The 15,527-nt window shown below is 45.0% G+C and overlaps 1 protein-coding gene across 2 annotated transcripts in view; it reads left to right on the top strand.

The window, feature by feature from the left end:
- KCNJ6 (potassium inwardly rectifying channel subfamily J member 6) overlaps window positions 1–15,313 on the top strand; it is a 234,743-nt gene extending 219,430 nt beyond the window's left edge. The window contains exons 4-5 of one of the 2 annotated variants that reach the window (XM_081063110.1): window positions 5,181–5,468; window positions 15,161–15,313. In XM_081063110.1, the coding sequence (XP_080919236.1) occupies window positions 5,181–5,468; window positions 15,161–15,180 (308 nt within the window). In that variant the 3' untranslated portion in view covers window positions 15,181–15,313. Of the gene's footprint in view, window positions 1–5,180; window positions 8,387–15,160 lie in introns of those variants that run through there. The other variant, XM_081063109.1, reaches the window with a different exon arrangement.
- The last annotated feature ends 214 nt before the right edge of the window (window positions 15,314–15,527 follow it).

Below are 15,527 nucleotides of genomic sequence, written 5' to 3'. Positions count from 1 at the left end.
ACAATGGGAAATGAGAACACGTGTATATCTATGTTTGCTTGTTTTTACAAAAGAGAACAGAGGAAGGCTAACGCAGAAACTAATGAAAATGGCCACATGTAGAAGGTGGGTGGAAATGGGATGGAAGGGATAGAGATGGGAATGAGACTTCTCTGAATGTATCTTGTTAGGCCGACTAATAGCTTACAAGTTTTTTAAAAAGAATGACAAAGAAAATCCCCAAAAGCAACAATTAATATAAGACCAGAATATAATATAATATAATACAATATAATACCGGGTCTTATATTAATTTTTGCTCCAAAAGCCGCATTAGAGGTGATTGTCCAGCTAGGTCTTATTTTTGGGGAAACACGGTACACAGCCACATAGAAAAAAGAGTGAATTCAAGTAACTTGTGACCACAGCATTTTGATTGTACTACCTCAGTGGGAATGTTCAGAGATTAAAAAGAGCTGCAAAGAAATGTTTAATTTTACCTCATAAGTTTGTGGTTGGTAGGGTCAAAAGGACAAAGAGCACCTGCAGAATTTACAAAAGTGATTTATTCAGATCATACGAGACAGTCTGCTGCCATCATTGTCTTTCTAGTGGAAACTTAGAGGACTTTGAAAGGCAAGCGGGTTTTAGAATCACAGCAGGAAATCTGAAGATAGTCTTTGATTGGTGAGTGTTCTATTCCGGCAGAATTTTCCGAAGCGGAGGAGCTTTCTGATTGGCTTTCAGGTGCATCTGACAGGCTCTGATGGGTCCACTCTCTACTGGTCCTTTCCGGGGCTTTCCAGGCTGGGCAGGTCCCATGGGTTTTCCTGCTTCTACCTAAAGAAGAGCTGGTCCTTCACTCTGAGATCTGAGTCTTGCCTAAACAATTTCTCAGTAGAGTGTTGGATGCGGTAATGCTAAAACTATTTTGTGTGCTTGTATAATAGGATAGAGCTAATGATAAATATATAGATTGTTGGGAACTTGGGTTCTCACTGTTGGAGAAGAGAGATAGAAACCTAGCGTGGGAGAGACTGAAGAAGAATCCTACAGTCTGCAATCTGATTGGAGGCTACCTCATGATTTCCTTAAAAAGGAATGAAGGTTGCTTGGTGTCTCCAAGCAATTTTCTAAAGATGGTAGCCAGTGCCCCAGATTTAGTGAATAATAAACACATTTGTGTGGAAGCCAAGGTAAGAGTGGACAGGCTTAGAAGGAGAGCTGGTAGGAAAAAAAAGGTAGGTAACTGGGGTCAGACAGGTGGTAGGCAGTTGTTAGCTGACAGCAAGGTTACAACTCTCACTGACAGCATCCTTTGGCCACAATGCTTCATCTGCACTCCATTTTATTTCGTAAAATGTAAGTGTAAGGCACTTACAGGAGTTAAAAAGAACATAATTGGCACATGGTCTCTCTTGCTAAAAATAGAAAGAATAGCGTGCTGGTTGAGGGAATAGGCTCTGGTTCCCTGAATTAGAACCCTCGTTCCTCTCCTGCTGGTGTTAGTCTGCTGTGGCTGCCATAATAAAATACCACAGGCTGGGTGGCTTCACCAACAGAAATTTCTTTTCTCACAGTTTTGGAGGCTGGGAGTCCAAGATCAAGGTGCCATCAGGATTGGTTTCTCATGAGGCCTCGCTTCCTGGCTTGTAGACAGCCGCCTTCTTGCTGTGTCCTAATATGGCCTCTTCTCTGTGTGAATGCAAAAAGACAGAGAGCTCTCTGGTGTCTCTTCCTCTTACAAGGACACCAATCCCACTGGATTAGGGCTCCACCCTTATGACCTCATGTAACCTTACTCACCTCCCTAAAGTTCCTATTTCCTAGGGGGTTAGGATTTCACTATATGAATTTTGAAGGCACACAATTTGGTCCACAATACTGTGTAACCCAGGAAAGTTACTTAACCTCTCTGTGCCTTACTTTGCTCATACGTAAAATAGTAGTTTATCAACTACTTTAGTGAGAGCAGAATAGGAGTATATATGTAGAATGCCTTGTTTTAGACGTTTGAAAAACACACATTTCGATTTGTTTTTGCACAGCTAGAGGTAAACCTCACTGGCCCTCCAATATTTGAGTAACAGAAGAATCACAACTATGTATTGAAGGGATTTTAACCGGAGCATAAAGTAGGGCTTGATGTTTTTTAAATGATCGGCAGTTGGCTGAAGCTACTGAACTAAAACCATTGTTATATATGGCAGAGATTACACTATCCTGCTTCTTTCTGACCCTGGGCTTGGTAAATCACCAACACTGTTCTCCCACACGAAGACTTTAAACATAAATGCACAACACCTTCTTACTGTGCTAATTCAGTGCAGTGTTTACTAAGAATGAGAACAAGGAGTAAAGGACAATATCACATCATGTAGCCTGGCCTTTGAAATAAAAAGGCAAAGCATGTACAGTCGATTCTTTGTCTCTGAATAGTGGCAATACAGATTAATTTTACAGTATTCAAAAGTGGTGAGGGTGGTTTGTCTCCAGTTTACTATCCTGGAATCACAGTCTCAGAAATTCTGATATATTATTTATCTATTGAGGGAACCCCTCTGGCTTTTTCCAGAGGGCTCTCTCCTGAGGATAGTTTCATCATATTGGTATTCTGCACAAAACATATGCCATCATTATTTGTTGCTGTGAATCTAAAAATAGGGCTTTGCCTGTGAAATCCCATCTTGTGGGACCTGCCCCTGTGTTCGATCAGTGCCGACTGCAGATTCCTGAGCTGTGCCTCACTTTGGTTTCCTGGCTTCTAGATGGAACAGGCTTTGCCTCAGCCTCCAACAACAGGCACCCACACCCTCTACACTCCTTACTAATTACCTGGTATTGCTCACAGAATGAAATGGCCACCAAAAAGATGGGCTGTTTCTATTCACTTCACTGCAGACTAAACTCTTCGAAGATTAACCAGAGATTCAGAGAAGCAGTCAGTGGAGAAATTTTGAAATGAAATCGCTTTTAAGACACACACACACACACACACACACACACACACACACACACACACACACACACCTTTGGGCTTGGGGGAAATAACTTAGACTAGGCGACACTGCTATGGAAATCACATAGCCTCCCAAACATAACGTCAAAGGCTTGCCTGGACCTCAGAACACCAAGGGGCCCCGCCTCCCGCGTCCCACTTTGCCTCAACGGGATCTGTCAGTGACATTTGCACCACTGAGCAGCTAGTCATTTCTCCTGAGACTGTGAGGCCAGATTCCCCAGGGAGCTGATGGTGGTCTCTGCACACCATCTCCTCATCCATAAAATGAGGGTATAACAATGGCACCTACGCGTGGGGTTGTCACAAAGATGAAAGGAAATCAAGAATGCAGAGGGCTTAGAAAAGCCTCTGGCTTATCGTAACCTAAAGAACATGACATGAAGATGCTATTGACAGGGTAAGGAAGAGGAAGAAGAGACATGGGGAATACCCTTCATGCCTCCTCCCACTCCCCAATGTAGTCTTGCTCACCTCTAAGTTGGCTCTCAGCTGTGGAATTTTCCAGGGTTATAGAAACAGAAAGCAGTCAAGGCCGCATTGTAGGCAGTATCCTACCCTACCGAGACCCAATTTCTGACTCATTGTCAAGGCAATAAAAGCGTATGAACAACTAGTTGAACATGGGAGACACAATCATGTGTTTCTGTCGAACTCCATTACATGGAGCACAGCGGCCCCAGAGGCGTCCAGCCTTCCTCTTTCCCAGCCCCCACCATACACCCCGAATGCCCCCGGCACCCAATGGGATCTTAGTCATCGTGAGCCCTCAGTCACTAGGGGACCCAAGCAAGCACCCTCACTTCCAGAAGTCCCAGTCAGAAGACCTGAGGCTGAGCCACTGCACGGGGCTGTGGGTTGCCCAGGGGAACACCGAAAAGGGTGGCATTCAGTTTGGGGGTGAAAAGGAAGAGCAGGGGTGGGGAGTGAGTGAGGGTTGTGCCGGCTCAGGCTCTGACAGCTGAGCTGGGTCATTCACATCAGCCCCTGGAACCCCTGTTTCTCCTTCTAGCCGCGAGCAGCAAGCACAATGCTGTGGGGACATTCTGCATCCTTCTGTGTGGTCACCCACGTGTCCTCCTTCCTCTCCTTGCTTCGCCTGCATTCCACACAAAGCAGCTGCAGCACAGACCTACCGGCGGGCCCAGGGAATGACCCAGTGCGTGACAGGCGCTGTCCTGACGAACGCACACAGGGCCGCAGGATGACCTTCATGAGTCCTCGGTAGTTCTACCTTCATGGGCTGCGAGTCCATCAAAAAGTGTTTAATCGTATTGTATGGTATAACTGTGTCAGTAGAAAGATGACTATATCAACATTTTCCTACCTAAAAGTTTACTGTTTTCTTCTGATTTGAGAAGTTAAAATTGTCCGTGGGTCCCTAAGAGTGCTGTGGGGCCTGGGCACTGGACCTACCCAGCTGACGGACAGGCACCCCTGGGAAGGAGCGGCTGAACGAACGCCTCCGTGTCCTGAGAAGTTTCCGAAGATAACCTTTTGACCTCAGAAAAAAATGCACCAGTGGCATTCCCCATATTTTATCCCAAACCTGTTGCCCAGTTTTCTAAGGAGATGGAAGGAGTTTCCCTCATTCAATCATTTCACTTTTGAAAGCTACTCCTGCCTCCTAGGCTGCCAGGAGCTCAGATGGCATTTTTGTGCAAAATACGAACAGGCTTCTTTTGTTTAGGAAGAGACGGGGGAAAGCCTTTAAAAGTATTATATTGTTGCACAGTCTGAACAATTATCCCCACTGGCCCTGGTGCAAGTGGAAACTCAGGTGGGCACCCCTTTCCGCCTCACTGGGGGGCCACGGTCGTGGCCTGCACGGCGTGGAGATGAGAGAGTCAGAGCAATTCACGGCCTCTGGCTGACGGGCACTTTAGGAGCAGTTCCATAAGCCCAACTTAATTCCAAGTCCGTAGCTAGAGGACTCAAGTCCCAGCAGGTCTTAGGCAAAGTGGGAGGAGGTGACAGTCATGGCCTCAGGGCTCTCTGTCCCAGAGCAGAGTGGACAGCACGCGCGGGGCACGTGCGTGTGTGCACATACTGCCCTGCATGTTTGTACATGGCCTGGGGGGCAAGTGCACGGCCCGAAGGGAGCCAGGAGGTTCACACTGCTCCCGTGGCTGTGGAAAGCCCACACTCACACGCCCTGACGCGTCCCTTCTTGTCTCGGCAGGGATGACGTGCCAAGCTCGCAGCTCCTACGTCACCAGTGAGATCCTGTGGGGTTACCGGTTCACCCCCGTCCTGACGCTGGAGGACGGGTTCTACGAAGTCGACTACAACAGCTTCCACGACACCTACGAGACCAGCACTCCGTCTCTTAGCGCCAAAGAGCTGGCCGAGCTGGCCACCAGGGCAGAGCTGCCTCTGAGCTGGTCTGTGTCCAGCAAACTCAACCAACATGCAGAACTGGAGACCGAGGAGGGAGACAAGAACGCAGAGGAGCAAACGGAAAGGAATGGTGATGTGGCAAACCTGGAGAACGAGTCGAAAGTCTAGTCCCCCAGCCAGGCCACCCCTCCCCTCTCCTCACACCTTTCCTTGTCTCGCATTCTCTTCTGTCTCTCTTCCTTCGTTCTTTCTTTCTTTGCATTTAATTTTGGCATTACCAGAAAGCAAATCTTCAAGGTGTAAAATATCTACCTGCCCTCTCTCAGTTACTCAGATTGACGAGGTAGACACGGATTTGGTTAAGGTACAACGTGCCCTCACTTGTGGCCGAGCCTTGTCTCCTCCCTAAATGCCACCCACCCAGCTCCCCTGCATGTATTGTACAAATGCCACATCGTCCAGAGGGCATCAAAGATTCCACCTGGGGTACGACAAGTTAAGTCTCCAGTGCCTGTCTCCATACAGTGGGACAACAGAGGACAGCCCTCCCGTTTATAGACACCAACACATTTCATCCCCAGGGTGAGGTGCCTGCCCCCTGCAGGCGGGCACTGCAGCTATAGGACCCAAATGAGGTAAAGACAGAACACTGTACATATATACGCCTTATGCAATTATTTTCTTTTGCAGTTAGTAACAAAACCCAGCATGTACAAAGTACTGCAGGACACACCTTCTAAATAATGTACATACATGTATAATGCATTTAGGTTTAGATATATAACTTTAGAAATGAGATGAAAAAAAATCTCGCAAGTACAGTAGGCATTTTGTTCTGATGTCTTTGTTTTCTGAATTCCTTTGGTCAGTCCCCCTGACTGCTGCCCGTTAGTGCATGGCCTTTGTTCACTGTCCCAGACTGGTGGCCTGTGGGGTACCTCACTGTCCCCTTGCTGATCCTTTCATTGAATCTAAAAGCCATAGGTCTGGGGAAAGTTGGGAGGTCCAGTAGATGGTAAAACCCACCACCAATACACTGATATACTGTGAAATGTTTACATACAAACTGAGGCTCCTTTAAGAAAACAAGGGCCTCGCTGACTAGCCTGGGGGAGAAATCCAAGAGGAGCACATTGTCTGGCACGTCTTCAATGATGTGTGCGTGCTTTGCACACAAGCTTTCACCCTTTGTACTACAATAGTTGGGGAAACTCCTTCACAAAACCATGGATTCTCCAGCTGTTCCACTCTGTAACCACGAGGAACAATAGACTATTCAAACATGAGACATGGAAAGTTAGCAGAAGACGGTTTATGTCCAAAGCCATGAAATTCATGGAGGCTTGTAGCGGGCACTTAGGTTGTAATCATTGATCTCCCTCACTTTGACTTCATCTGGCACTCTTCCCGTCCCCGGGAACTTATCCATCAGCATTGTCTTATTGTTATTTATTCTTATTCTTATGCTTTTACTATTATGAAATGACCAGAGTTCAACATTCGAAGATTAGATCAACAAGCTTGGTGACTGTCTAAGAAATCGCTCTAGAGTGTGCCACAGGTTAGAAATCAAATCCAACGTGTCTCTTATCAAAACAAACAAACAAAATTGCCATCTTACTTCATTTTAATCTGCAAAGATAAATGGAGAGAGAGAGAGAGAGTGCGAGAGAGAGGAGAGAGAAGGAAAGAAGGGAGGGAGGGATGGCGGAAGGAAGGAAGTATTTTTTACTGAAAGTCTAAATTTCAAAATAAAAATAAAATTTCAAATAAAAAACAAAAGGAAGAGAACCTTGGACAAAACCTCAAGGGCAGGTGGAGATTTTGCACTGTAACAGATCGTTCACCTTAATTTTGCAATTGTAAACTGTTTGTTCCCCAACACAGTGGCCCATCATAAATATCTATTGACTGGATTCAAGTTCACTGTCAGCTTCTACCGCTGTGCTCAGTTTGAGGCTTTGCACCACGGAGGTTGAAGAGCTCAAACTAGCTGTCCCTCCCTGTCGCCCTTGCTTTCCCTGACCAGGACAGGCCTTTGCTGTGGTTTGGGGACTTTGTCTACTAAAAAACGTGTCCCAGAGATAAGGAAAGTGGCCCTCAGTTTCACAGGGGGATCTCTCTTCTCCCACTCCCGAGACTTTGCACCAGGACAACTGCTTCTGGGCACTGACTTATGGAAAACAGAGCTGTTGGCCACAGCCCTTTCCTGCTTGCCACCTTTCTGCATTGAACATGTTGAATCGTTTATTCATTCCACACACTCTAAGGAGGAGGCTGGGGCCAAGGAGGAGTGAGCCCCATAGGCTTCCCGCGGGCTGTGGGGAGGTACGGTGGCCTTACCTCCATGTCGCCTTATAAAGGGCGCCCTGGACTCCAGGGAGCTAGCCAAGCAGCATCCCCCAAGCCGCAGGGCGTGGCACGGCAGCACAAAGCAGGATCGAGCAGGGGCTGCAAAAAGTCTGCTCGTTTAGCTCTTGAAGACTCATTGGGCCTTTTTAAATCCGTTACTAAGGGTTAAAGGGCAACACACACCCTGTTGTCCGGTTGGAAGAGCAGCTCGGGGCTCTTTAGCACAACCTAACAAAGAGCCTCGCAACCGTTGGGTCCCTCACGTCAGTTCTGTACCTGTGGGGCCGGGTGTGAGGCCTCTCCCCATTTCCCACTGTCTTTGGTGTCAGTGTAGTTGGACACAGAACATGAACCAAATCTCGTTTTTGTAATGTGAGCCTCTGGACCTTTGAACGAGATGCTCCAGAAAAACCTTTTACTAGAATGTCCCTATCAAACATGTCTATTTTTCTACAATCATTGATAACACAGTTTAACAGTGTATTTTGTGTCCACTGTTAAAATTTGGAACTGAAAGAAGCTCATCATTCAGACTGAATTTTCTAAGCAGCAAGTACTGAACAGTGTTTTTCAAAGACAACCCGGTGATTTCCAGGCCCCATATTCCATACCCAGCCCCCGTTCACTTGGTCATTCTGTTAGCAAATCATGTGCTATGAAAATAAATAAGCCTATTTTTAATGCAGCAGAACCCATAACGAATGAGGATCACTCTCAACTCTGTATTTTGGTCTGTTTGGTTGTGTACTTGAGTCTCTTCCCCATAGAAGCACAGTGGGGTCCATTAGCCAGATAAGCACTTACAACTAGGGAGTGACAGTTGCTCCAGTTGAGCCCAATCTGGAGAAAAGGGCAGATGCAGCTGGAAGTTCCACCCCAAGGGCTGCTGGGACCCTCAGATTCTCACTTCCACCCACCCCAATGTGCTTTCCAACTAGAAGAGCACCTACCTATTCATTTACAGTCTTTATGCAACTGACACAATCGTTTATGGCTTGGGCTGCCCCCTGGGCAATGAACACATGTGCAGTACTTTCAGGTCCTTGCTTTTCCAGCCCTTGGAAACTTAGCATTCGGGCTGGGTTGGTCCAACTTATAACCACTCTGTGAGCATGAGAAGGGACTCCCTCCTGCCTCACTCCCTCTCTCCACCCATCCCTCTCTTTTGCTCTTTCCCTAGTACTCCAGCTCCAGATCCATTGAGGTAGTTCAGTACCTTACATTCCCTAACAGAAATCCAGCCACTGTCTCTAAAAATGTCAACCTATTTCTTAAGCACAATTTTCTCTTCCAGGTTTAACCAAACTAGGGCTCTAAGATGTCTATTTTTTCATTATATTCTAATTAAAAAATTATTTACGATGTAATTTACAAGCCTAAATTTTGAAATCTCCAAAGCAACACCCATATGTTTTCCCTCCATATATTTTCTTACATTTCAGGTTTCTTGCTTTTTTCCTCTTTGCTTTTTTATTTAGATTTAAGCAGGTATTTGGGGATGCTCATCAACTATTTATAAAGGTGGAAGCTGATGGACAGAGAAAGAGACTATAAAAAATGCTGGTAGAAAACTACTTGAACTCACCAAAAGAATGTGAAATCATTTAATTAGCTGAGTGACTCAAGATTTTAAAAAATTAAAATATCCAGTCATTTCCAAGACAGCTTGCCAACAATGTGATTAGTTTTCAGTTGACTTGGGTAATACTTTGTGTAATTCAGAAGAGTCAAAAGGGTAGTTGAAAATTAAATGTCCTACATAAATGGTAAACATTAATTATCTTCTATGATTTCCTTTCAATGGATGGCTATAAAGTCAACAAACACAGGCAACAAGTATATAATAGCTGATACATCAATACTGCATTCCAATATACAATAGTTAAATAATATCATCATGTTTCTAGACTTTATAGCCAACCTGCATTTAAGAAAATGTTATCTTTAATTTAAAATGGAGTAAAACACATCTTTTCCTAATATTTCTGCCCTTAATATCTTGAAGAGCTTCTGATACAGAGTGTCATCTAGAAGTCAAAACTCTGTCAGGTTACTATGAGATTTTGACAAAGTACAGTATGTACAATAACAGCAAAACAATACTATACCTACTGTGTAGTATTTAGAACACTCAGAGAAGTTGCACAAATTATTTCATTTAATTCTAATCCATCATGAGAGCTTGAGTATCATAATTTACATTTTATAAATGGAAAACTAGGTTTTGAGCAAACTGGCTAACCTCCCCACAGTGGCAAGGCCAGCAAAGCATAAAGCCTGGCCTCAAATCCAGGTGCCCCAGCTTCAGCCATGGGAAATTTTTACTACTAAAATGCTGGCGAACCAAACTGCTCACAGAATCTGGCCCACTGCCTGTTTTCAGACCCCCCTTGCAAGCTCGGAATGATGTTACATTTTTAAATGGTTGGGGGGGGGAAGAAGACTATTTTGTGATGTGAAAATTATATGAAATTCTAATTTCGGTGTCCATAAATAAAGTTTTAATGGAACACAGGCACACACATTCATTATGTATTGCTTATGACTGCTTTTCCACTACACTAGCAGTGTTGAGTACTTAAAACAAAGGCCACATGGCCAGAAAACTGAAATATTTACTATTTGGCCCCTTACAGGAAAAGTTAGCTGACCACTGTACTATACTATTAAATACTATTAGTGCCATTAAGTACTATTATTATACTGCAGTATTAAAAGATTCCTGGACAGCTTAGAATAATGATGCCCTTTTCCAGTATAAATCTACTGCAGTCACTCATAGGTCTGTTAAACAAAAAAATAACACACTTTTTGGTAAGAGGGACTTTGAGAGCCCAGTCATATAGTCGGGTCTCAAAGATAGGCTCCTTCTTTTTTGTAACCATCCCCTGGTAAGTAGAATAAACAGCCAGCCAGGATTCAGTGGCCAACTCAGGTTGATATGGTAAATCTACTCATTAACTAACAATAAATTGGAAATTCCCAGTGCGGGGGGCTGGGCTGGTAGTCCTAGGTGTTTAAATATGTCGACTGTGGGCCACAATGCTGCTGAGTGGGGTGAACTGGACTCACAGTGGTCGCCGTACATCCAGCCAGCTGCCCCTTTCACTCATGCCTTCTCTTGGAGAACCAGACTCCTGAGCTCTCTCTGTGGCCTTGCTAGTTTTCTCTAGCCTACAGTTGACTGACATGATAAGATGAGCCTTGACTTACTATTCTCGGTTAATTGTACTAGTTCTGGCTCTCTCTGGTAGCTAAGTTAAAAGTTTAACATGCAAATAAAGAATGAAACACTTCTCTTGGAAAACCAACAGGTTCTTTGAAAAGAGCTCAAGGAGAAACAAAAGAGTCATAAAGGGTGATTGGGTTGTTTGCTGCTTTGTGAGTCTGAAGCAGAAGATAAAGATTGATAATTACAGAAATACTGTATAGAAGAAATCCAGACAATAGGGTTTTGAGACAAGAATAGGGAATTCTTTAGCATCACCAAGCTGACCTCACTCGTGTTCAAAGAAAGTATTTCCATAGCCAGACATAGTCAGCCAAGCTAGATTTTTTTTTATCTCTTTAGTCTATTGAAAAATACATCAAGTTCTCTTATGAGTGCTTTCCCAGAAACTACGTGGGAAAGAAAAAATTTTGTAACAAATCATTGTGATGTTGTGTTGCCAACAGATAAAGGATGGAAACTGAGATGGATTTGGTCCTGTGTCTGACACTAAGTAGAAACTAAGTTGATGATCTGCAATATAGATCATGCAAAAAGCTTGCGATCCTGCAATGGCATGGAACAGCATAATAATTAAGTGGGGGGGGAGAAAAATCTCAAAGTTCAAGGCCATAAAACCTTCATAAATGTAAAAGGAGTCAAACTTTTACTTGGCCTCATTGCCTTGGTAAAAGAAAGCTTCATGCATCCACCCAACTCAAGCAGGCGAGTCCTGGGGAAAGGAGTGTAGGGTACTTTAAGATACACAAGAATAGTTCACTGAGGTGGCCAACATGACTAAGTGATGGATACTGGTCACCAACGAAAATGGCATTTACCAACTGGCTTTTACACACTTACCACCATGACTCCTGATGTGCTCTGTGGTCGGCCAGAGAGCTGTGACCACACAGGCAACAGACCTGGATTTCAGAGAATGAAATGTCCCTACCAACAACGTGTAACTGACCATTTCAAGTTTAAGACTCTGCACCCATTGTGTGAACACTGATCACGAACACTGTGACATCAACCAGCCAAGCTTTATAAGCACACAAAGGGCTGTTTTTCTCAGGCAGTGTAAATCTCTGCTACCAACAGATACTAGTGAAATAAACATGTAATACATCATTTCTAACATCCTGATGGAAATCATAAAACATCCATGCAAAGGAGCAAGATGCCCCAGGAGCCTAAGGTCAGGGTTCACTGCTACTAAAACCCCAGTCCCACCTGAATGCCCTGTGGAGAATATCAGTGTTGGGTCTGTCACCACTAGACACAGTTAGAACTGGACCAGCTGAAGAGCAGAGAGCTGGGCTCCCGTCTGCTGTGCATGATGGGAACCCCTGGGTCCTCCGCCAACATTCTTAGAGCAGAAGGAGCACTGCTCTCAGATCCAGCCACAGCAGGTATTATTCTGGCAACTTCTCCCATCATTGCTGCTGTGGGGGGAATGGGGGGAGATGAACAATACCCACCCTTGGCTCAGCCTTGGGTAATCCAGAAGCCTTGGCCATGCCAAACTCTCTGGGTGAGCCTCTCCCTCCAGGTCTGGTTTTTCCCCATCTAGACAAGGACCTCCCCAGAAGTGTCTTCCAGGAACCCTGTCTCTCAAGCTTATCTTGGATCAGCACCTAAGGTCCCAGAGGACCCACATAAGGACCCAGAGCTTATCTTGGCCAGCACACTTGACCCCACAGAACGCCCACCTGGGTCAGAAATGACAACTCTCCCTAGAAGGACTGAAGTAAACCTTTTGAATCCCCCGGGCACAGGGGTGCCCCTCCATGTGTAAGTTAAAACCAACAATACCAATGCATAAATGGAGTAAGGGTAAGGAAATCCAAAAAAGTTTCATTTTTTTTCATGGTGATTATCTCAGTGTTTGTTTTTTCTTCACATATCTAGTTCTCCAGCCTCTAGGTTTCACTTTCTGGTATCGTGCCACTGTGAACAAACTCAGCTGGCTCATCGGGCCATCCTAGCCATCTCCCTAGATAGTCTGAGACTGGTCTCTCTGTTTAAGTAAGGGGGCTTGGTCCATTCAAACCCACCCACAACCAATAACAAATGCCACCCTGGTCCAGAAACAACACATCCCTCCCTCTCCTCTCACAGAGCCACCAAATGAGGACAGCAATGTCAAGTCTTCCCTTTCTTTGCAAGGAACTCTGGGTTGCGACACCTGGGGACACAACTTACGCTGTCCCCAGGTGCCACGCCACTTTCAGGTCACCGCAGGATCTCATCCAAGCATTCTACCCATCTCTTCTTTCCGAATTTCCTCCCTCGGCTCACCACCAAAAGTTGTCGCTCCTGGCACTTTCTTGAGTCCATCCCATTCTTGAGCAGCACCTTAGGACCTAATTGTCCACCACCAGCTTTAACTGAGCATGTAATGTGTTCAGAGTCTGACTGCCTGGGATCAAAAATGTTATACAGTTTGTCCCTGTCCCATAGACACCTGGAGATTGACGGTTGGGCATTATTATGACATCAGCCCATAACTCGGCAGAGGGTAAGGGCAGTCTGGTGCCAAATAGACAGCTAGACTTCTCCAGGGGATCTTCTTGTCTTTTGCAGCATGTGACTAGGCTAGCCAACTTGCCAAAGATGGCTCTGAACATCTGTCTTCATCCCAGGGGTTCTCATCTAAGATGAGAGCCCCACAGAAACAACGGTGAGCGCTCACACCTGGGCAACATTCTGAAATGATGACCCAAATATCTGCCTGTGTGGCAAAGTGGGTTTCTCTCCCCCACCATCTGCACAGACTGTGCTCTGGGGGAGAAAAACCTAGCGCCCATGTGGCACCTGGTTACCCAGGGCATACGTGGCTGCTGCCATGGCAACCAGCAGCCTATCAGCTTGGATCTCTCCATAGAGTCTCCAAAGAGAACTGGCAGAGGCCCTGGAGGGCCGCTCCACCTGCAGACAGCCTTGGAGAAGACTGAGGAGATATGAGGCAGTGCGCAGGCAAAGGAACCTACTCAGCATGCCAGGTGTAGGATAGTCCTACCCCGTCTTCCAGGATGGCATGTGCTCAGGTGGCCAAACAGCTCCTTTTAAAACCTATTCTTTAAGCCATCACCCCCATACACACAAGCCCATACCCAAATCACATCTACCTTTAATAAAAAAGAAAAAAATAAAAAATCCCCAAACTCAACTTACATTATCTGATGTAACGCATGTCCAAAGAGTTGCCATTTTATTAATAATTAAATCAACTCTGCCTAAAAGATTACAATTTGTCCAAAACCAATAGTTAAATAGTGTTTCAATAATAAGCCTAAGTACAAACAAAAGTGATTTTAAAATTTTACTTACAAATTCTTTTTTAAAAACCTGATTTCAAATCAGAGATGTTCGTTTTTGCTCTCAGATGCAGTCTCCACAACATTAGTTCGCTGTGGACTTACCACTTGCCGCCTGGCTTTGAACCTGAGAATAGACTCCTTTACATTGGCATAGAAAGGCGAAGTGGAATTGAGCACTGAGGCTCTCGGTGCGGCAGTACCACTGGACACGGACCTCAGGGGCCATGGGGAGCTCAAGGTGATGGCCTGCTTCCTGGGAGAGGACGTTCGTGCTCCAGTCTCTGCGTCATGACCACACTGCAGATCAGGCCAAATCAGTTCCCCAAGTCTGACGCTCACCTGGTCAGCGGGCCATGTCTGTAGGGGGCGTGAGAGACTAAATGAGAACTTGGCGGTTTACTTCCCTCTTGCTTTCTGATTCTGTTATAACGGGCATCAGGAATACCTGGGGCCTGTTATCATGTGGTTCCTGTTTGTATTTTCATATTGTATTTTTTTTCACCTTTTCTAAAAGAAAGAAGACTCCTCTGAACACTACACAATGCGGTGGTCGTGTTCCCAGTTCTTTGTAACTCACACATTAGCTATGAAGTGCAACAAACCTCTACACACACACAGACACACGCACCCGCAAATACACACTTGCATGCACACAACTTTTCCTTCCCAATCAGGTATGAGCTGGTCCACATAAGTGAATTTTCAGAAGACCAAAGCCTTAAGAATAACAATCACTTCTCCCACCATCACTGTGGTATACTTTCTAAAATGTACCATATGTACACTTGAAACTAATAGATTGTATATCAACTGTAACTGAAAAATTCAAAAATGGCTATACAAAAACAAAATATATATAAATAAATAAATGTATCATATGCTTCCCTGAACCCACTGGCAATAGGTCATAAAGTAGCCTTTCTTTTCATTGTTTTGTAGGAAACCTGGATTCGGTCTGAGGAAACCAGCATTCTGCTCCTGGTCCCATCCCCAGATGAGCTGTGTGGTCTTGGACAAATCACTGGACTGCTCTGAAACAGTTTCCTTATCTTTTTTTAATTAATAAACTTTATTTTTTAGAGCAGTTTTAGGTTGACATCAAAATTGAGCGGAAATTACATGGTTCCCATCCACCCCCTCTGCCCACAGCCTCCCCCATGACCAACATCCCCACCAGGGGGGGGCATTTGTCACAATCAATGAACCTAAGTTGAACCTAAGTTAACTTAGGTTCATCCTCATCTCCCAAAAGCCACAGCCTCCATCAGGGTTCACTCTGGTGTTGTGCATTCTATGAGTTTTGACA

This window comes from Rhinolophus hipposideros, assembly GCF_964194185.1.
Source record: "Rhinolophus hipposideros genome assembly, chromosome: 2".
Lineage (NCBI taxonomy): Eukaryota > Metazoa > Chordata > Mammalia > Chiroptera > Rhinolophidae > Rhinolophus > Rhinolophus hipposideros.
This window is presented reverse-complemented; position numbering and strand designations above follow the sequence as displayed.